Below are 21,433 nucleotides of genomic sequence, written 5' to 3'. Positions count from 1 at the left end.
GTCTTTCTCGCCGACGCTCGGATCATCAAGAGCCTTTAGCGTGTTAGGGCCGCGGCTGCCGCCCCTAAAACGCTAATCAGAGCCCTCGTCTTCCGGCTCACCCCCAAACTCACACATTAATTAATCGCGGTTACAGGGCTTTTTCCCTCGCGCCGTTTTGGCTTAGGTGCGAGGTTTTTGCCCTTTGCGTTAGGCGTCGGGTTTTTTATTATTTAGGACTTTTTCTCCCGACCATTACACCCCACAACAAGGCCCCGCCGGGGGGCTGGAGCCTAGAAGGTCTTATACCTTCTGTCAGTGCGATGAAAGCTTCCCGGCTCCATTACACTGACACCAGCTCACAAGTGTTCATGTCTATTATGTATTGTTAATAAAAGTCATTCCCACTGTTGTGTTTGCGACTCCAGACATCTCGGCTCTTTGGCTATACACGTAAGTACCTCCCTTAGCTTTGATTCCACATTAAGATAGGATCCCACGCTGTTTTTGCTACCGGGTTCACATAAACCGGTTTAACGTAAGACTTGCTGCCCGTCGAAAATTGCCGGAGTAACTGCCCCCTGCTCGGGTATGGCACTAGGCCGACCGAGCAAAAAAAAAAAAAAAAAGAGCGCGTGCGCGCTCACCCACGCGTCAATCGACACGGCGTGACGTAGCTCCTGCACTGAGAGTATGCGTATTCACAACTGAGTGCCGAAAGAGTCCTGAATATTTCATTGCTCGAGGTTCAAATACATTGAAGTTATTGCACCTTGACTTTTGTCCAAATGATTAGTGGACACCCGTTACCTCGACCTGCGCGACAAGCTCTGCTTGTGTGGATCACGATCTCGGAAACCCACTCATTCAAAGCACTCAAGCTCTACTATCGTCTCGCTTCCGTGTCCACTGAGTGTCAAAATATTAGGAGTTTCATTCATTTCAAATGCAGTTTGAATAAAGTATTTCAATTCGTTTGAAACTTAGTAGACCTATGCTTGACCAGTCTCAAATGCTTCGCCTCTCCATCTTCAGAACGGACTGAATTGAAATGAAACATGCCCAAAACTCCATTATTTGCTGCAGATCTTCTATTTTCATCTATTGCATCATTCACTACAAACAGAGCAGGTGCCACAGTCAAAAACCGATAATTGAGTTTAAATACATTTCCGATCACCGTTCCGTTCTACTCGTCGCAGACGGTGAGGTAGTCTCCCTGGCAGAGGGCCCAGTTGATGACGTGGTGGATGTAATTCTCCTCCAGGCTGCCACGCAGCAGGTGGGCGCCCGGACCGCGCGCGAAGATGCCCACGTCATCTCCGCCGTGGGTCTCCTTGGGCAGGTAGATGCCGGCGAACTGTTTGTAGTGCGGGTCGCGCCACTCGGCGTCGGGCCCGGTCTCTGTGAGGGCGGCGCGCTTGGCGTCCTGCTCCTCCTTGGTGCGGGTGCCGCCCGGACCGTTGGCGTACTGCAGGATCGGGTACGGCAGGCTGGGCGGCGGACCGCCCTTCTGCATACCGCCGGCCAGGAACGAGGCGGGTCCGTACATGTCCAGGCCGCGCTCCGGGTAGCCGTTGATCTTGAAGGTGTGAGCGTGATCGGAGGAGACGACGATGAGGGTGTCCGACTCGTCGGTGTTGTCCACAGCGTACTGGACGACCTCCTCCAGTTCGATGGTCTCGTCGATGGCCGTGTACGCGTTGCCGTAGTGGTGGCCGTGGTCGATCTTGGCGCCCTCCACGAACAGCACGAAGCCGTTCGGTCCGCGCTTCAGGATCTCCAGAGCCTTCTTCACCATCTCCGTCAGGTTGACGTCGTCGGGAGTCTGGAAAGCGCGGTACTGCATGTGGCTGCGGCTGAACAGACCCAGCACGTAGTCGGCAGAGGTGGCGTCAAAGTTGTTCAGCTCATCCTTGGTGGTGAGGTAGGCGTAGCTGCGTCCCAGGGAGGCCTGCTTGTCCTTCCACTCCTGGATCAGGTCACGACCGTCCAGACGGGAGCCACCCTCGACCTCCTTCGGCGTGAACTTGCCCCAGCCGCCACCGAAGGCGACGTTGATGTCGATACCTTCACGCTCGACGAACTGGGTAGACAGATCCTTCATGACGTTCTTGCACGATTCCTTGACGGGTCCAGTCATCCATTCCATGGCGACGAAGTCGGCATCCGACTCCCAGGTACGGTAAGCAGTGTGGCCGAAGGTGGCAGCGGGAGAGGCGTGCGTGATACGGGCGGTGGACACCAGACCAACCCACTTACCGGCCTCCACTCCGTAGCGGAGGATCGACTTGGGCGAGGAGGCCTCGTTCACGGCATCACAGTTCCAGATGAGGACGGAGCAGTCGACGCCGACCGTGAGGAAGTTGCCCTTGGCGCCGGTCAGGTAGGCGGTGGCCGTGGAGGCGGAGTCGGCCGTCCAGCGATCGCAGTTGTACGTCTTGGAGAGACCAGTGTACGGGAATTTCTCCCACGACAGCATGGTGTGCTCGGGAATATCAGCTCCGTGCAGCAGGCCCTTCTGCTTCCTGGCGGCAGCAAGGGTGTGGATCGACATACCGTCACCGATGAACAGGATGGCGTTCTTGGCCTGGTGGTGGTACACCTTGTCGTTCAGCTTGGTCTGGATGATCTCCTGGGCGATGCTCTTCCAGAAGACCGAGTCCAACACCTGACCGGAGCGGGAGAGCGAGGCGCCGTTGTTTAGGCCCATCTTCTCCTGGACCTCCTTGTAGGAGGAGCCCCAGACCTCGTGCATCTCGAGCTCATCCTGGTCCTCGACCTGGGAGTCGAGTGGCACGGATGCCACCAGGGCCAGGAGAGCGGCAGCCACGAACAGCTTCATCCTGAGGTGGTGATGCCGTCTGCTAATGTGCAGACGATGATGCTGACCGGACGGGCAACGCGGCTTATATACCGAGGGTAATGGTTAACAAGTGTGTCCACTTCGGCTAACCAGGACTGGCATGACCACTGGGAGTTAATCGCCTAGTCTTATAACTTCCAGCTGTGTAATTGATGGCGGTTTTCCACTTGCGGTAAATGCTGGTTCGCACACGAGCAGTGCGACAAGTGTTTGAACGAATCATGTGGACTTACCTATATGTATGTCAGATAGGTATTCATGCCTGCGGATAATAATGAAGAATATATTGAATATATACAAAATAGATTGCATATGTAAGTGCATATTGTGTAATGCCTTAGACATCTCTTATACATCTACCTATACCTACTCACTACTCAACATAAATGGGTGACGCTATGCGTGATTGCTTTCGGGATTAAGAATCGACAACAGGCTTTTGGATGCTTTCCGAAGTCATTAGTTGCTGCTTACCTCTCGTCAAGAACGACACATTTTTCATAGAGTTCCAGCTCCATGAGGGACCAAACACGTGGTGACTACATCCTGAATTAATCTTAATCTTAATGTTAACCGGCGGCCGGGTGGGTCTCTCATGGTGGGGGTGAGGGTAGGGGTCTAATTTGGCCACACCAGGTTACCTCGAAAAGTAAGCAAGCTAGAAAGACGCGGTAAAAAAAGCAATAGATAGCTCGCTATAAGATCTTTCATAAATACTCAGTACATTTTTCAATCAGGTTATTGCTAAGGTCACTGGAGGTCAATTTGCTAAGGTCAATTTTGTCTCAGGGCCGTCTCAGATTTGACCAAGTTCAACGGTTTAGCCTCTAGAGTCCAGAGGGCAAAAACTCAAAATTTGACGCGGAGCGGCAAAGCTTTCTGTAATAACCTTTGACAAGTCTGTATTGCTATATGTAGTTAGGATTTCAAATGACCTTTTCCTCGATAATTAATTGGAAATTCAATAAAAAGTAAATATTATATTGTTTGGCAAATTTTCGAACAACAGTTCATTCTCAAGCCACATGAAACAATTGACAACGAAGTTTTATAACTGCCGCCAAGCTACATTTTTTGAATTCTCACACGTGATGTACAAGGTGGTCTTCTTAAAATCAGAAATCTGAACTTAATCGATCATATCCCAAGCTGTTCCGAATCCTTGAAAAATAAAAATCCTTATAAAATCCTTAAATCCTTATAAAACTTCGTTGTCAATTGTTTCATGTGGCTTGAGAATGAACTGTTGTTCGAAAATTTGCCAAACAATATAATATTTACTTTTTATTGAATTTCCAATTAATTATCGAGGAAAAGGTCATTTGAAATCCTAACTACATATATCAAGATGTTCCTCGCTAGAGCACTACATACTATTTCTTCATACACAACAAGAAGTGACCGCCAAGAAGTGCTCACAAAAATGATGAAAAACCCAGAAAAACTAGCTAAAACGCTGTTGAGAATTGAGTTTTTAACTGCCTGCCGCAAAGCAAAGGTTAGTCCCTGTTTCATCACTGATGCCTTAAGTTCTGTAAATAAGCTGTTTAGCAACAATGTCTCTGTCAAGACTAGATGTGATGTCTTTAAGACTAACTTGCTGAACGAGTCGATCTCGGAGGCGTTCCGTACGAAGGCCTACCTTTTGAGGCAACGTAATCGACTTCTCGCGGAAACGGAAGAGTTTCTCGAAGCTCAAAGTGTCAACAACATCAGACAAACCTGCAGCCAGGTGTTCGACATCACCATACAAGAGAATCGTCCAAGACTGCTCAGGAAGTTTCAGAAACTGATCGGAGTGAAAACTCCGAACCAGAACGAAGAGAGGAGCAGTCCACCTCTGGCTCAAGATCGGGTTAAAAACTTTTCGTCACTAGACTTGCAAGCACAAGATCTGGCGCTTCTCTCCAAGGGACCTAACTTCGCTATCACACAAAAGATATCCAGCAATATTCTATTGGAGGTGGAAAAGGGAGTCGAACGTTTAGCGTACGCCAAACGCTGGCAAGATGAGATTCGACGGACGAATTCAAGAATGCGAAATGACACAACGACGCACCGACCAGCCTCGAACGGACCTCCAACGACCGGTCAGCCTGCCGAACGGCCTCCTATGACCGATCAGTCAGCTGACCAGCCTCCAGCGCCCAGCCTATCTGCTGACCGACCTCGAGCGACTAGCCAGTCTGTCAACCGACCTCCAGCGACCGGTCAGTCTGTCGACCGACCTCCAGCGACCAACCAGTCCGTCGACCGACCTCCAGCGACCAGCCAGTTCGTCGACCGACCTCCAGCGACCGGTCAGTCTGTCGACCGACCTCCAGCGACCAGCCAGTCCGTCGACCGACCTCCAGCGACCGGTCAGTCTGCTGACCAGCCTCCAGGAATGACGGCAAATGGTATGCCAAGGTTAAAGTCAGGTCTGTCTTTCAGATTCCCTGACACGGACAAAAGATTCCCCCCGCCCTCAGCTATGGAAGTTGAATGTAAGCTAAAAAAGCTAAAACAAGACGTAGTTAGGTGTTACAAAAAGCACCATGTGTCTGAGAGCAACGTAACTGAGAGTGAAATGCAGTTCTTGGACGAGAAAAACGACAACGTAGTTGTAAAGCAGAGTGACAAGTGCAAAGGTCTTATTATCATGGATAGGACGGAGTATGTCAACAAATCTCATGCTATTTTAGACGATCGGAACAACTATGAAGCTATAGACAAGAACCCAGTACCTAAAGTCGAGGCAGAATGTAAAAGGATATTCAAGGATGTCTCTAGAGATAAGTTACCAGAGGGCACGATTAAGGAGTTGATCCCGAACCACAGCAGGACACCGGTTTTCTATGGTGTTCCGAAGGACCATAAGGAGGGGGTCCCACTCAGACCTGTTATTTCAGCTTGCGGTGGTCCTACTGAAAAGATGTCATGTCTTTTAGAGCGCGTCCTGAAACAGCTACTACAATTTGTTCCAACACACTTGTGGGACACAGAACACTTTTTGAAAAGACTAGATGAACACACTCAAGAACAGGGGATCCCAAAAGGTTCCATTTTCTTTAGCATAGATGTGGTGAACCTGTACGGCAGCATTCCTATTTCGGAGGCCATTGATGCAGTCTGTGATAAGCTGGCCACCCATCTAAAAGATGTAGACACTTTTGGGCTGTCGGTAGAGGACATTAGGAAACTGCTGCAAGAAAGCCTCACAAAGAACGTCTTTTCATTCAACAATGAGTACTACCGTCAGACACTGGGGATCGCGATGGGAAACCCTTGTGCTCCTCCCATAGCCATTCTCTTCTTGGACCAGTTTGAAAGGCGTGCCCTAGAAGGAGCCACTCACAGCCCGTCGTTCCTGGTACGCTACATTGATGATCATGCTGGAGTGTGGACTCACGGTGAGCAGACGCTCAAAGACTTCCTCGCTTACCTCAACTCCCTACATCCATCGGTAAAGTTCACTTTAGACTACTCTGACAAAGAAAAAGGAGTGCCATTTCTAGACACATTGGTGACGGTCGAGGAAAAGGACGATGTCACAAAAATTGAGACAGAGCTCTACATCAAGCCCATGAACTCGGGCATTATCCTTCATTTCGATTCTGCACATCCAAAGTCGACCAAACTCAACGTGGCTAGAAATCAATTTAAACGGGCTATCAGGAATTCATCAAGCAGCATGAAGGAGAGGAAAAGTGTAGAAAAGATAAGGCAGTTACTCTTAAAGAATGGCTACCCAAACCACGTCCTGAACAGGTTGCTCAGAGAGGCTAGGGGGAATAAGACTCAGTCAAGAACTAGAAGGAACAGGACCCAAGAACCTTGTGATGGATTCCTTACACTTCCTTACGTAGATGAAAGACTGTTATGCGAAGTTAAGAGGAAAGTGAGACAATCAGGCCTCAATGTAAAGTTAGCATGGACAAATTCACAAAAACTAAAAGATAAACTAGTGAGGTCAGCACTATGTAAGCCCTTATGCCCAGGAGGTCAAAGATGTCACACATGCAGATCGGGGTTCTCTGGGGACTGCACGCAGAAAAACTTAGTCTATGAGATAACATGTACTGTCTGTCAAAGCAATGGGATGACCGTAACATACGTGGGAGAGACGAAGCGCCCGGTGCGCTTACGATTCAATGAACACCTGAGGGACGCGCTCAACAAAACACATGACACCCCCATGGGAGATCATTTTCAAGAGTGCCACTCCACCCACGAAGGAGGCATTCCCCTCAAAGTACGTGTTTTGTATAAGTCGAAAGACCACCCAGATAGGAAACTCGCGGAATCCCTCCTGATCCAAAAGAAGCGCCCAAAACTCAACTCCAACATGTCTTCATGGCCCATACTATAGAATGATAGTTGTTTGTTTTCATTACCCACTGGCTGTCATTGAAATTTGTTATGTGTGGATAATTGTTAGGTACTGCGCTTGATTCGAAGATGTATACATATGTATGATTGTGTAAACCCTACCTTTTACGACACGATCTGTTACGAGACTTTCGAAGTGTTTGTATTGTTATTGTTGTTGTCTTCTTCTTTTTTTTTAATGCGACACGATCAGCTATTTAGCACGACTACGACCAAGACGAACCATATTCATGTATGGGAATTGAGAGTGCTCGCATATTAGTTGTATGCATTTGTATGATTGTTTAAACCGAACCGAACTTTATACGACATAATCTGCTACGAGACTTCCAAAGTGTTTATATTGTCATTGTTGTCACCTTTTTTTTAATGCTACGCGATCTATTCATCACGACCACGACCAAAACGAACCATGTATATATTTATGTGATTGTGCTCGCATATTACTTTTGATGGTCATGTATGTATGTATATGTGAATAGGTGGATTCGGAACAGCTTGGGATATGATCGATTAAGTTCAGATTTCTGATTTTAAGAAGACCACCTTGTACATCACGTGTGAGAATTCAAAAAATGTAGCTTGGCGGCAGTTATAAAACTTCGTTGTCAATTGTTTCATGTGGCTTGAGAATGAACTGTTGTTCGAAAATTTGCCAAAACAATATAATATTTACTTTTTATTGAATTTCCAATTAATTATCGAGGAAAAGGTCATTTGAAATCCTAACTACATATATCAAGATGTTCCTCGCTAGAGCACTACATACTATTTCTTCAAGTCTGTATTGCGTTGATTTTACCCGCATCGTGTTAGTTTCCCTCGTCGAGACGCGTCGAATGAACTATAAGTTAACCTGAAAAGGTCAACTTAAAAATTTGACCTCAGGTCAAGGTCACAGAAAAGGTCATGTTTCATATCAATAGATTCGTTCAGCTGAGCTGAACGCATCCATGGGGGTTTCAGCTCTCTAGCATGTTTCTATACCTATCAGGTTATTGCCCAAACAAACTGTTGGGGACGTTTCATGACTGAGATGACCTCAGGGTAAAAGGTGCAATTTTCCGATTCAGTGTGCCATGTTCACCTGTTTCCCGATGTTTGATGCCGTTTTCGTCCAAAAGAAGAAAATTTCAATTTTCTCCCATTGACTTTTATCCCTCGCCGGGCGGGGGGTGGGGAAGGGGTGCAGCCCCTCCCCCCAGGGCTTTTTTCGCGATAGCTCCAAACACGCAGGCGATAGAGAGCTGAAACTTGGCATAACTGACCTTTGATTGAAGCCAGAATTTGTGACACCAGCCGCATTTTTATGTCGGGTCAGGTCACGTCATAAGTGAACCTCGCACGATCGTCAGATGTCGCAAATTCGCAACGCTCTCAGTGCCGGAGGAACTTTCACAAGAAGATGAAACTTACAGGATGTAGTATCCTCTAGAGGTCTCACAGCTTGTATATTTCAGATTTTTCCTCAAGGTCACACGAGTCAGGTCGGTCACGTGACCTCACCATTATAAGTCAAGAGGGAAACATAAAGACTGTTATTTTGGCGCCGGGAACGATCTCAAACGGAATTAAGCACACAGAATCATGATTTCATGCACTCCTTGCAAGGTCCGATGCTTCACTTTTGCATTGTTGACCTTGCGTGACGTCATTCATGACGTCACTAACTCATGAGTTTTTTTTGCATGTCCGGAGTCACCGGTATTGTATTAGGTAGGTCATCGGATAACTGATAATGTGCATATATAAACACACGTGTATATACCGATCGGTGACACCGCCAAGCAAGCAGGGATGGTTGGAAAAGGATTCGCAAGTTAGTAATTAGTATTGTTAGAATGAGGACAGTTAGTGTTAAAGGTTTGTGAGGGAATGCTTGACGGTGCCAATCAATCAATCAATATGGCAACCAGCGCAGTCATTGGTCCACATCTGGGCGCCATCGCTCGGCCCGCCACAAGGCTATCTCAGCCCCCAACGGGCCGAGGCCCACCACCTCAGACAGCCGAACGCACCAGATATCACACCCGTTATCGGCCCGTGTCCAGGACCAGAGACAGCCGCAACACAAATTCCATCATTGTGGCCCATGAGCGCCCGCAACCACACGCCATCCTGGCCGCGGCCAGCGGTTTAACGTCCAGGCGCAATACCCCAGTCCCGGTGTTATCCCTGACGGCGGAGGCCCGTCGTCGACAAGCCGACCGGACACCGAACTCGACCGGCCGTCACGCCCGGCCCAGGCCAAACCTAGTTTGAGAGGCGCAACGTCATTGTTCCTCGTAGCGGCACCAGGGGGCCGGTAGTCGCACACCATCCAGGCCACGGGTAGTGTGTCCTACTATGAACGTCAAACCCCTTGAGACCCCACTTTTTGCGATAATTTTTAAATGCGTCAACTTTCGTTGACAATATTCTGGCAATGTATGTTTCAGAACCTGCCGAAACTTTTATTACTAAGGTATTTTGACGCCAAGCGATTATGGAAGGTACTTCTCATTCACTCGTAATGCTAAGGTCAATTCAGGCCCGGGCAGAGGCTTGCGCTCGGCCACACTCGAGCCCCGCCACCAGCGCCATCTGCTCTAAATGCCATCTACCAGCGCCCGCTACCGCTACCAGCTACCGCCCACCATCAAGCCTGAATGGAGCGAGAGACGCGAGTGACCGGTCGCCGGGCAAGGAGCGCCGGAGGGGTAGGGCGGAGCTTAGCGCTGACGTCATTGCGTGGCTCCGCCCCATGAGCGCGTAGCCTCTACCCAAACAGCAGATTCGTTCCGTGAAATTTAACATTACGAGTGAATGAGAAGTACCTTTCATAATCGTTTGGCGTCAAAATACCTTAGTAATAAAAGTTTCGGCAGGTTCCAAAACACACATTGCCAGAATATTGTCAACGAGAGTTGACGCATTTAAAAATTATCGCAAAAAAGTGGGGTCTCAAGGGGTTTGACGTCCATAGTAGGCCGCCGCACTCCCCAGCAGGCGGAGGCCCGCCGCCGCTGGCAGTCGAGCAGCCCCAAGGGGTCAGAATGCCGCTGCCGACAGCCGAGCGGCCCCCAAGAGTAGGACGCCATCCAGGGGGAGCCGCATCGCATCTGCCAGCGGCAGCGGCCCCCGAGCGTCGGCAGCCGCACCTCCTCCACGCCGCTTCCCACGGCCCACGTCCGAGGCAAATAACACGTCCGAGGGCATTTTTTCGTCAATAACTCCCGATTAAATTGAGCTAGCGAGTCGGGAAAGCCATCAATGGACTCAGGAAGACTTGCCGAATCGAATGATATGCAATATGACCTCCTTCAACCAGCTTCGTAGGCTAGGGGGCTCTGAAATAACCTTGGTCAACACCTCAAGTTGACATCACCCGGACAAAAAGTAGGTATATCATTCGACGCGCCTGAGCGAGGCGGACACGATGATGCAAAATTCGCGGCGCTGCGACCGTTTTTCGCGAACTTATTTATCAATAATCGCACCCGTACCTTGGGCCGCTTTGAACTCAGAGGTCACCGGCCAAAAACGCCCCCCACCCGGACGAAGGTTAACCATACAGCAACGTACAAAAGGGAAGCTAAGGTAGTTGAATTAGGCAAAACCTTTTGGGGAGAATCGGACGCCCCGCAGCGCCCGATGCCGTCTATCTTGATTCCTCAATGGGCCTACAGGCTACAGCCCTACACCTATGAGACTACTCGAGAAAAATAGAGGATACATGACAGATGCTTGAGATGCATCAGCATGTATAAGATGGCCTAGCGTGGAGTTGTTTCAACGTCCATCAGTGCGACATCCCTGACCAAGACGGCTTAGTGTATTGGTGCACGATTCACTTCTTCAACAGGGAAGTGAATCAAGGAAAAATGATTCAAAAACCGAAATCACCTATGCATATAAAATTGATAAACAATACATATTTGAAATCACACAGAAGTGTGCCACAAATACGTGTTTACCGAAGCGATCACGAATGGTTAGCAGAAGTATGCTAAATAGATCCGAACAAGCACCAAGTGTCACCAATTTTCTGAACATGTGCTGGTGGTTAACCACAATAATCCTTCGGTGCACATGACCATAATGTGATAATTGAATAATATCTACAATTATACCATGGCACACAGATGTCCTCAATTTTCAGACCACGTATATATTGGCATGCGGTTTGGGTATCGGTACAGCCTCACTGGAGACGGTGAGTGTCAACAGTCCACAACCACAACTGACAATGAAGCTGCTTGTGGTCGCCGCCTGCGTGGCGGCCGTGGCCGTGGCCGTGCCCCTCGACTCCCGGGTCGAGGACCAGGACGAGCTGGAGATGCACGAGATGAACGCGCCCACCTACCAGGAGGTGCAGCAGAAGATGGGCCTCGGAGACGGCGCCTCCCTCTCCCGCTCCGGTAAGGTGCTGGACTCGGTGTTCTGGAAGGAGATCGCCCAGGACATTCTGAGGACCAAGCTGGCCGATCCTGTGTACGACCACCAGGCCAAGAACGCCGTGCTCTTCATCGGAGACGGTATGTCTATCGCTACGCTGGCGGCCGCCAGGAAGCGCAAGGGTCTCCTTAGCGGCGCTGATGTGCCCGAGCACACCATGCTCTCCTGGGAGACCTTCCCCTACCTGGGACTGTCCAAGACGTACAACTGCGATCGCTGGACGGCCGACTCCGCCTCCACGGCCACTGCCTACCTGACCGGCGCCAAGGGCAACTTCCTCACGGTCGGTGTCGACTGCTCCGTCCTCATCTGGAACTGCGATGCTGTCAACGAGGCCTCCTCGCCCAAGTCGATCCTCCGCTACGGCGTGGAGGCCGGTAAGTGGGTCGGTCTGGTGTCCACCGCCCGTATCACGCACGCCTCTCCCGCTGCCACCTTCGGCCACACTGCTTACCGTACCTGGGAGTCCGACGCCGACTTCGTCGCCATGGAATGGATGACCGGACCCGTCAAGGACTCGTGCAAGAACTCCATGAAGGACCTGTCTACCCAGTTCGTCGAGCGTGAGGGCATTGACATCAACGTCGCCTTCGGTGGCGGCTGGGGCAAGTTCACGCCGAAGGAGGTCGAGGGTGGCTCCCGTCTGGACGGTCGTGACCTGATCCAGGAGTGGAAGGACAAGCAGGCTTCTCTGGGACGTAGCTACGCCTACCTGACCACCAAGGATGAGCTGAACAACTTCGACGCCACCTCTGCCGACTACGTGCTGGGTCTGTTCAGCCGCAGCCATATGCAGTACCGCGCCTTCCAGACCCCCGACGACGTCAACCTGACCGAGATGGTGAAGAAGGCTCTGGAGATCCTGAAGCGCGGACCGAACGGCTTCGTGCTGTTTGTGGAAGGCGCCAAGATCGACCACGGCCACCACTACGGCAACGCGTACACGGCCATCGACGAGACCATCGAGCTGGAGGAGGTCGTCCAGCACGTCATGGACAACACCGATGAGTCAGAGACGCTGATCGTGGTCTCCTCGGACCACTCGCACACATTCGGTATCAACGGCTACCCGGAGCGCGGCCTGGATATGTTCGGCCCGTCCTCCTTCCTGGCTGGCGGCATGCAGAAGGGAGGCCCGCCGCCCAAGCTGCCCTACCCCATCATGCAGTACGCCAACGGTCCGGGAGGCACCGAGGACTGGGCTGAGTTCGAGGCCAAGCGCGCTCGTCTGACCGACATGAGCGAGACGGCCGAGTGGCGCGACCCGCACTACAAGCAGATCGCCGGCATCTACCTGCCCAAGGAGACCCACGGAGGAGAGGATGTGGGTATCTTTGCGCGCGGTCCGGGTGCCCACCTCCTGCGCGGCAGTCTGGAGGAGAACGTCATCCACCACGTCATCAACTACGCTCTCTGCCAGGGAGACTTCGCCACCGTGTGCGACAAGAAATAGGCAATATGACTTCAACGCTGCGTGAAATGTGATGATGACATGGATCGATTAAAGTTTTCGTTCGAATGAAACTCACTCCTGTATAGGAAGCAGCATAGCCAGTTATCTATATGGCAACGCTGGTTGCGATGAAAAATATATCTATGCACGCAATCGACGTTACTTTGGAAACATATGAAGGGCGAACTTCGGTAACTGTTGGGGAGGCCAGCCGTACGGCGTACGGCGATCAACTGTGACAGGCAAGCGAGTGGTTTGCCATAGACTGTGACAGATGCTGTGGACTCTGAACGACATAAAAAAATAAACTAGGCTGTATGACACACTTACGTCCTAAGTACTAGGTAATGCAGTTCCGTTCAGGAGATAAATCGGTGAATAAGGGTCACGTGTAGTGAGCCGTGAGGTGATGAGCGAGTTAGTCGGCACTTATATGTTGTTTGATGAATTTTGTGCGTGTAAAAATACATGATTTGAAAAAAAAAAAATCGGTGAAAAAAGCGGACATTTAAAAAACTCCTCCCTCCCGCTCAATACGAACATACCTATCATGCTGCTGTAGCGCGGTGCTCACATATCGCCCGTTCTCACCCAGCTGAGGTCGCGTCTGTCTCCCATCCCTCCACACATGGCAATTCTCACGACCTGCAACCAGCTGTCGCAATGGTAGGGATCCGTCTCACAGGAGTTTCAGTAACGGTGCAAACGAGTCGAGCGGAAAGAGTGGCATCAGTGATCTAAAGCAGAGACAGACGTGCCCCGACGAGGTACCGTTTGAATAGCAGTCTCGACGAAGTCAAGTCCCGCTCGCATCAGACAGAAGGTAGACAAACTACAAACAGCATTTGTGGTGCCGTGCGTCTCGTCCGGAGTACGCAACGCGCCCCACCACGTCATCCTCGTCTGGACAGTTTGTCTAGACTCAGCCGCTCGCCATGAGGTCGAGCCCTCGCGTGTTGTTGCTGCTGTCGGCTATCGTCGCCTGCTCCTGCTGTCCGTCCGACGACTGGATCCCCTACACGAACGGCATGTGCTACTGCATGGTGCAGATCTTCGCGCCGTGGTACACAGTGGACAACATCTGTGACTACGGCACACCGGGCGCCCGGTCGGTCTCCATCCACGACCTGTTACAGAACGCCTTCCTGGCCGAGACAGTGGCCAATGGCACAGCGGCGTGGCTGGGCCTGAGCCGACTCGCTACCACGTCGCCCTGGCGCTGGTCTGACGGCTCCCAGTACGACTTTGACAACTGGTGGGACGGCCAGCCGCTCGGTGACTGCGCCTTCATCAACTACGGCAAGGAGGGCGAGTGGGCTGCCATGGACTGTGACTTCAGCAGCGCCTGGTTCCTCTGTCAGATCGAGGAACATCACGGCACAGTGGACGACGCTGCGCCATCGGTCCGGCGACAAATGGACCAATAGCGGAGGACAGACGACCAGGAAATGAGTCAGACGACCAGAAGTAGAAACTGACGCCAACAAAGGACTGATTCAGTAGGTCGGGAGCGGAGGCCATGCATCCAGCAAGAAGAAACCGGACGGTCAGGGATGAGGCCGGCAGACAATGATAAGAGCGCACGTGAAGCCGGTTCTAAGAGTGTAAAATTTGTGGAAGTGTAACTTACTGAGCCACGACGGCACCCCTCACGTTGGCTAAAAACAACTGTAAACAAAAGAATATGCGGTCTCCGGAAAGAATATGCGCTCTCCGATTCACAAAGTAATATAAAAGACGCAAACCGAATTGAAATGACTAAATATGTATCCGAATACTAGCGGATTCAGGGAGGGGGTAATTGGGGCATTTGAATATCCCGCAGCGCCCGAAAAAGAAATTGTGTCGTATTCCTCGCACAGAACGAATTGCGAAATCGCACAGCAACGCTTATGGGAGTAAAATCATGACAGTTTTGTTTTTGAGACTTTTTAAGCATGCTCTCCGCAACATTCATTGCCACCTTTCTGAGTCCGCAAACGTGCTCGGTGCTACCCCCACTGACATCGGCATTTATCTAGGGACGTGCGTGGCAACTAGGAGTTAGGACTTACCTTCACCTGAGAACACTGCTTCGTTGATATTCGGTAAAGGGTAGCTAGTTCTTCTCATATGAAATCCTTGTTTCCTGGAAGGAAAGACGACAACGGAACATTAACAACGACCGCGCGTCCTCGCGAAACCATTTACCGGTCCCGTGTGGTATTTTCCATTGCCGCCAGGCACCTTTATGATAGGGGGGCTTCCGCAGGTGAGCTGCAATTCACTCAATATATCCTGTACCGCAAGGCCCTAATGCTAAAAAAAAAACTACGTGCACCGCAGTTGACTGTTCGGTGTTGAACGTTATCACCGCTTTTTACTTATTGGCACTGAGACGACACTGACAGTCTCTTGGTGACATTGATTCACCGATCTCTGGGATCAGTACCTAAATGAGCTGTAATGGTTCGGTAAAATGCGATGTTTAGTTAGATAGCCTGTAGGGGTGCTCAACATCCTAGACCACGTGCTAATGTGCACGAGTCTTTTCGTTAGAAAATTGATGTGTCTGTTTTGGTCGGGATTAAAAAATATACTTTTGCTCGCTCTCGTATACGTTACGATATCTCCCTTACATGGCGCGGTCGTATTAATTAAAGTAAAAGTGTCAATATGGCGAGTGATGACCCCAGTGCCCTGCTACAACTAGCCACAGCGGCTGAAGAGTTTGAGGGGGCCAGCGGCGACATCAATACGCCAGCAGATGACACCGCATCAGCTGCAGAGACCTCACCGCTCTTGCTCCTGCAGCAACAGCTAACGGACCTGCGAGCATCGCTCCTCGAATCCCAGGCGCGCGAGGCCCAGCGAGATTCCCTAATGGAGCAGCTGACTCATATCGTGGCTGCCCAAGCGCCGAACACAAGCGCTCCTGATCAGTCATCCTCAAACCGCTCAGTACAGCGAGAAGTCAAAAATGTCAGGCCACCGACCGGCACGTACGAGATGTCCTCCGTGGAATACCGCACGTTCTGCCGTGACTGGCATGACTACCAGCGTCTTACACAGGACTGTAATTCAGCCACCGTGACGCACATACGTCTGATGTGTGACGCACAGCTACGGCAGGCCATCGATACTATTCATGGCGATAAATGGCAGAGCTACAGCGTCGACCAGGCACTGCAGGAAATCGGCAACATCACCAAACACAGTAGCAACCCAGCTGTGGCTCGCAAACGTTTCCACGCGCTAGCACAGACGCCAACTGAACCAATCAGAGAGTTCGTCGTCCGGTGTAAGCAAACTGCCGCCGACTGCCGCTTCACGTGTCCCTCCTGCAACAGCGACCTTACCGACTGGATGCTGACTGACCAGATCACCTGCGGCGTCCAGAGCGAGGCGCTACAGCAGGAGCTTCTACTGAAGCACAGCAGCTTCTCCAGCTTCGAGGCGCTGCGTTCGTACTGTGAAGCGCATGAGTCAGCATATAGAGACAAACATGAGCTGTCGATGGCTTCCGCCACTTCTGTAGCTGCGGCCGTAGCTCCAGTCGACACCGCTGAGGACATCGAACAGCCGGATCCAGATCAAGCACCCGAGCTTGCCGCCAGGATGTCCGCTCACACCCGGCAGAAGCAGGGCAAATCCCACCAGCCGGCAGCCCCATGCTCCTTCTGTGGGCGCGCTGCACACACCAAGGGTCGACAAGGCTGTCCGGCGCACGACAAATTCTGCACCCAGTGCGGTAAGAAAGGCCACTTCAGCACTGTGTGTCGAAGCAAGACAACGCTCAGCTCGGTGCGCGTTGAGCCTAACGTCGTAGCTGGTGTCGGGCGCGGACTTCCTCGCCTACAGCTCACTGTGACTCACCCCGGCAGCCGCAAGTCGCGTGTTCTCAGCGCCATCGCCGACACCGGTGCTGAAGTCTCCGTCATGGGTCGCTCACATCTAACACAGCTGGGACTCAGCCCCAAACACTTAAAGAAGACGCCAAGACGTATGCAGCATGCAGCCGGTGGTGGTCTGCAAGTGCTTGGCACCATCCGGATGCGGCTTTGCCTTCAAGACAGGCAAATCACAGAAGACATATTTGTGGTAGCGGGCGTCAGTGACATGTTCCTCTCGCTATCAGCATGTAGGAATCTGAGCATCGTACATGCCGACTTTCCGTGTCACCAGATCGGCGCCATCTCTGGCGCTGATCATCCTCCTGAAGGCGCCGACATGTCCACAGACAGGCCCCACCACCTGCCTGATCGTCCAAACCAGCTCCCATTTCCACCCACGGAGGGAAACATACCAAAGCTGGAGGCCTGGCTGAAGGAGCACTTCTCGGACAGCACCTTCAACACCACGTGTCAGCCGCTCCCGGCCATGTCGGGGCCGCCACACCACATCCACCTGAAGGATGGAGCTGAGCCGTTCGTCGCTCACACACCCATTCCAATTCCACATCACTGGAAGAAAGAGGTCAAGCGTCAGCTGGATGACGATGTCGCCAGGGGTATCCTGAGACCAGTTCCTGCCGGAGAGCCCTCGGAGTGGTGCTTCAGGATGGTCACTGTACCGAAAAAGGACGGCAAACCGAGGAGAACGGTGGATTTCCAGCCCGGTAACAAAGCATGTCTCCGCGAGACTCACCATACCCCTCCACCATTCGACATGGTAAGCAGCATCCCCCCAAAAAGCTACAAGACGGTTCTAGACGCCTTTAATGGGTATCACCAAGTGATGCTAGACGAGGAAAGTCGCAAACTGACAACCTTCATCACTGAGTACGGCCGATATCAGTATCTGCGTACACCGCAGGGTCACTGTTCAGCTGGTGACGCCTACACAAAAAGATATGATGACATAGTCGCTGGTGTGGAAAGACAGTGTAAATGCATCGACGACACTCTGCTGTACGATGCAGATATCAAACAAGCGTTCTTCCACACATTCGACTACCTCACGCTGTGTGGCAGAAACGGTGTGACATTGAACCCCGACAAGTTCAAATTCTGTCGTCGTGATGTCGAGTTCGTCGGCTATTTCCTAGGATGGGAAGACTACAAGCCAACAGGCGACAAGCTGTCAGCCATAAAGAACTTCCCTATGCCGGAGCAGCCATCCATCACAGACATCAGATCCTGGTTTGGGCTGGTGAACCAGCTCGCGCCGTTCATGGCCGTCTCACCCCTGATGGAACCATTCAGAGACCTTCTGAAGCCTGGAGCCTCCAAGAAAGTCTACTGGGATCAGAATCTCCAGACGATCTTGAACAAAACCAAAGAAGCCATATGCAGTATGGCGGCAAATGGACTCGCCTACTTCGACCGGTCCCGGCCAACCGCCGTGGTGACCGACTGGTCCAGAAATGGAATTGGCTTCGTGATCCTCCAGCAGCACTGCAGCTGTGCCAAAGATCAAGCGCCGTTCTGCTGTACAGGGGGCTGGAAGCTGGCCCTCTGTGGTAGCCGCCATCTGTCTTCGGCGGAATCAAACTACTCAGCGGTGGAAGGCGAGGCACTGGCCGTGGCGTGGTGCTTCAAGAAGGCCAGGCTGTTCCTCCTCGGTAATCCGGGCTTCCTTCTTCTCGTGGACCACCGGCCGCTGGTGAAAATCCTTGGCAACAGAGCCCTCGGTGACATATCAAACCCAAGGCTGCTTCGTCTCAAGGAGAAGACGCTGCTGTTCGACTATCGGATCAAGCACTTGCCTGGGAAGCAGAATCTGGCCGCAGACACGCTCTCGAGGTACCCAGTCGGCGCTCTAGAACCAGACAAGGATGACACGGACGTTAGTGAGGATCTGGAGGCCTTGGGCGCCATTGTGGCAGCATTAACGGCCACCTCAAAAGACGTCATAGCCATGGATCCCCAACACGTCAAAGACGCTGCGCAGTCTGACGAGCAGTATCAGCTGCTGTCTCAGAAGGTATCGTCAGACAGTTTCGCCAATACTCGGGCCCAAGAAGACCCACTAGTGCGAGACTTCTACAATGTCCGAGACCGTCTGTGCATAGCCGACGACCTTTTGATGTACGGCGTAGACGAAAAGGACCTGAGACTGGTTATTCCCAGGAACCTCCGCCGTCAGATCATAAAAAAACCTGCACTCTGCGCATCAAGGCTCATCTTCCATGCTGGCACGAGCTAGACAGGTTGTTTACTGGCCCGGCATGGAACATGACGTCCAAGACCATGCCCGGCACTGTGAGCAGTGCCGTCGCCACGCGCCGTCTCAGCAAAGAGAACCACTGCTTCCCTCCCCAGCCCCAGACTACCCGTTCCAGCAAGTGGTCGCCGACATGTTTGAGCTCAACGGAAACATGTACCTGAGCTACGCTGACCGGCTGACAGGCTGGCTGGAAGTTCACCATTTTCGCTCAGCTGTGACGTCAGAAGCGCTCTGCGGCGTATTCCGCCAGCTGTTCCACAGATGGGGCGCACCTCAAGAGCTGTCGTCTGATGGCGGACCCAACCTGTCAGGGCGGCCCTTCCAGCTGTTCCTGCGCAGGTGGGGCGTCCGGTGGCGCCTCTCGTCAGCCCACTTCCCTCAGTCGAACGGCCGAGCTGAGGCCGCCGTTAAGACAGCCAAGCGCATCATACGCGAACACACAGGAAGAGGAGGTCATGTCAACACGGATGAGGCAGCACAGGCGCTGCTGATGTACAGAAATACGCCGCTACGAGACGGCGGTCGGTCCCCGGCACAGCTGGCGCTGGGCAGGCACCTCCGCGACAGCATCCCGTCACCGTCACAGCGGTACAAGCTGAGCCCCGAGTGGTGCCGGGATCTCCGTCGACGGGAGCTCTCCATGGTCACCCGCGGCGAGAAAAGCAAGGCCGCTTATGATGTCGGCACGAAGGAAATCTCCGAAATGTCGGTCGGCGACAGCGTCCTCTGTCAGGACGCCAGAACCAAAGCCTGGGACCGCCGAGGTGTCATCGTAGAAAAGTCTCCGTTCCGAAAGTACCTACTTGGTTAAGATGCAGGGCACTGGCCGCGTGACGATCCGTAATCGGCGTCACCTGAAACTAGACTTACAGAAGTAATGTGCTCGTGAAGTCGGCGTGACTATCCGACTTGGAGGGGGGTTGTAGGGGTGCTCAACATCCTAGACCACGTGCTAATGTGCACGAGTCTTTTCGTTAGAAAATTGATGTGTCTGTTTTGGTCGGGATTAAAAAATATACTTTTGCTCGCTCTCGTATACGTTACGATATCTCCCTTACATAGCCCAGTGCAGTTGTGAGGTCATGGCCAATCAAGATTACTTTACTAATAATAGGTATCATACAAGATACGCTGTAACATGATCCTACGCCAGCGGTAGAAGTACAACTGCCGTATAACGGAGGCAACGGCGCCAAGCAACTGAGTCGAATCAGTTGGAACCCGACCAAAGGTCATGCTCGTATTACTCTTCCCAAGGTATGTAGAAAAGTAGAAGACTGCTCTTCCAAGTTCCATGATGATCTGTCCACCGTCCCCGGTTGCGGTGGAAGACCAAAACGGCGCCGCTTGGGTCGGCCGGCCGCTTGCCGGTCGGCCGCCCATTGGTATGTCTTAGCAGGCTCCAATCACAATCACCGCCAATTCAGTGTGTGACCCGTGTGAACTCACAACGGAGCACAATATAAACCTACTTGGGAGGGCCTTTTGAGTGACGCTAACATCCCCCACACATGGGAAATGGGGGGGGAGGGGTTGCAATTCAGCATCCAACACATACGACTTCTGAACTAAGATGGCTGATGGGTGAACATTTTTTACATTACATTCACCGATGGTCCATGGGTTCGTTCGTATTGACACTTTCCCAACCGCTAGCGTAGGGGTCACGTAGGGGTCTTGATGATGATGGGGGGAGGGGGTAATCTGAATCGATGGGGCCCTCTAGGTCAACCCCCGTTTGAGCTAGAGCTTCGCGAAAAAACGAGCATGCTGGTGTCCCCGGTGACGAGAAGAAGCTGATGATTTCTAATTTTAATTTGAGGGTCAGAAACCATCACATTTTTTCATCTAAAATTCTGATAAAATTGAGTTCAAGTTTGCAAATCAAGGCTGAGCGTGCAGTAATGATTATAAACGGTGAACTGCAAGTTCATGCGCACTACACAGCCGATTGAATGCTAGAATGACATATCAATATATCACTCATTAACTATCAACAGTCACCTGTTTCTTTCGCCGGTCTCCGATCCGAAATAAATCGACGAGAAAAACACTTACCGATAAAACACACGAGGTAACCCTTCCCCCAATATACCCTGACCCTTCCCCGCTTCTTCCCCCGGCGCAATGCTTTCACTTTCAAGGTCATTGCCGTTTCGTAGCCAGGTTGAAAACATTGG

At 51.7% G+C, this 21,433-nt stretch overlaps 3 protein-coding genes across 6 annotated transcripts in view; 1 reads left to right on the top strand and 2 right to left on the bottom strand.

The window, feature by feature from the left end:
- LOC122366710 overlaps positions 1–21,398 on the bottom strand; it is a 29,054-nt gene extending 7,656 nt beyond the window's left edge. Inside the window, exons 1-2 of one of the 4 annotated variants that reach the window (XM_043339229.1) lie at positions 21,312–21,398; positions 15,161–15,234 (exon numbers count right to left, since the gene is read on the bottom strand). The gene's annotated coding sequence lies outside the window, so the exon portion shown is untranslated. Of the gene's footprint in view, positions 1–15,160; positions 15,235–18,242; positions 18,246–21,307 lie in introns of all 4 variants that reach the window. The other 3 variants (XM_043339232.1, XM_043339230.1, XM_043339233.1) reach the window with 3 other exon arrangements.
- Positions 1,055–3,882, bottom strand: LOC122366708 (alkaline phosphatase-like). The gene is made up of 2 exons (XM_043339225.1): positions 3,853–3,882; positions 1,055–3,107 (listed from the first exon to the last, which is right to left on the bottom strand). The coding sequence occupies exon 2, from the start codon at positions 2,822–2,824 to the stop codon at positions 1,169–1,171; it is 1,656 nt and encodes a 551-aa protein (XP_043195160.1). The 5' UTR covers positions 2,825–3,107; positions 3,853–3,882; the 3' UTR covers positions 1,055–1,168.
- LOC122366715 (alkaline phosphatase-like) lies at positions 11,445–13,106 on the top strand. The gene has a single exon (XM_043339237.1). It carries the CDS (start codon positions 11,445–11,447, stop codon positions 13,104–13,106), a length of 1,662 nt encoding a protein of 553 aa, XP_043195172.1.
- Positions 21,399–21,433: the final 35 nt, after the last annotated feature.

Source organism: Amphibalanus amphitrite, unplaced genomic scaffold (genome assembly GCF_019059575.1).
Source record: "Amphibalanus amphitrite isolate SeventyFive unplaced genomic scaffold, NRLGWU_Aamphi_draft 000826F_arrow, whole genome shotgun sequence".
Classification (NCBI taxonomy): domain Eukaryota; kingdom Metazoa; phylum Arthropoda; class Thecostraca; order Balanomorpha; family Balanidae; genus Amphibalanus; species Amphibalanus amphitrite.
This window is presented reverse-complemented; position numbering and strand designations above follow the sequence as displayed.

Excerpts from the sequence above, each read along its gene's own strand:
- LOC122366708 (XM_043339225.1), bottom strand. The coding sequence starts at position 2,824 with ATGAAGCTGTTCGTGGCTGCCGCTCTCCTGGCCCTGGTGGCATCCGTG.
- LOC122366715 (XM_043339237.1), top strand. The coding sequence starts at position 11,445 with ATGAAGCTGCTTGTGGTCGCCGCCTGCGTGGCGGCCGTGGCCGTGGCC.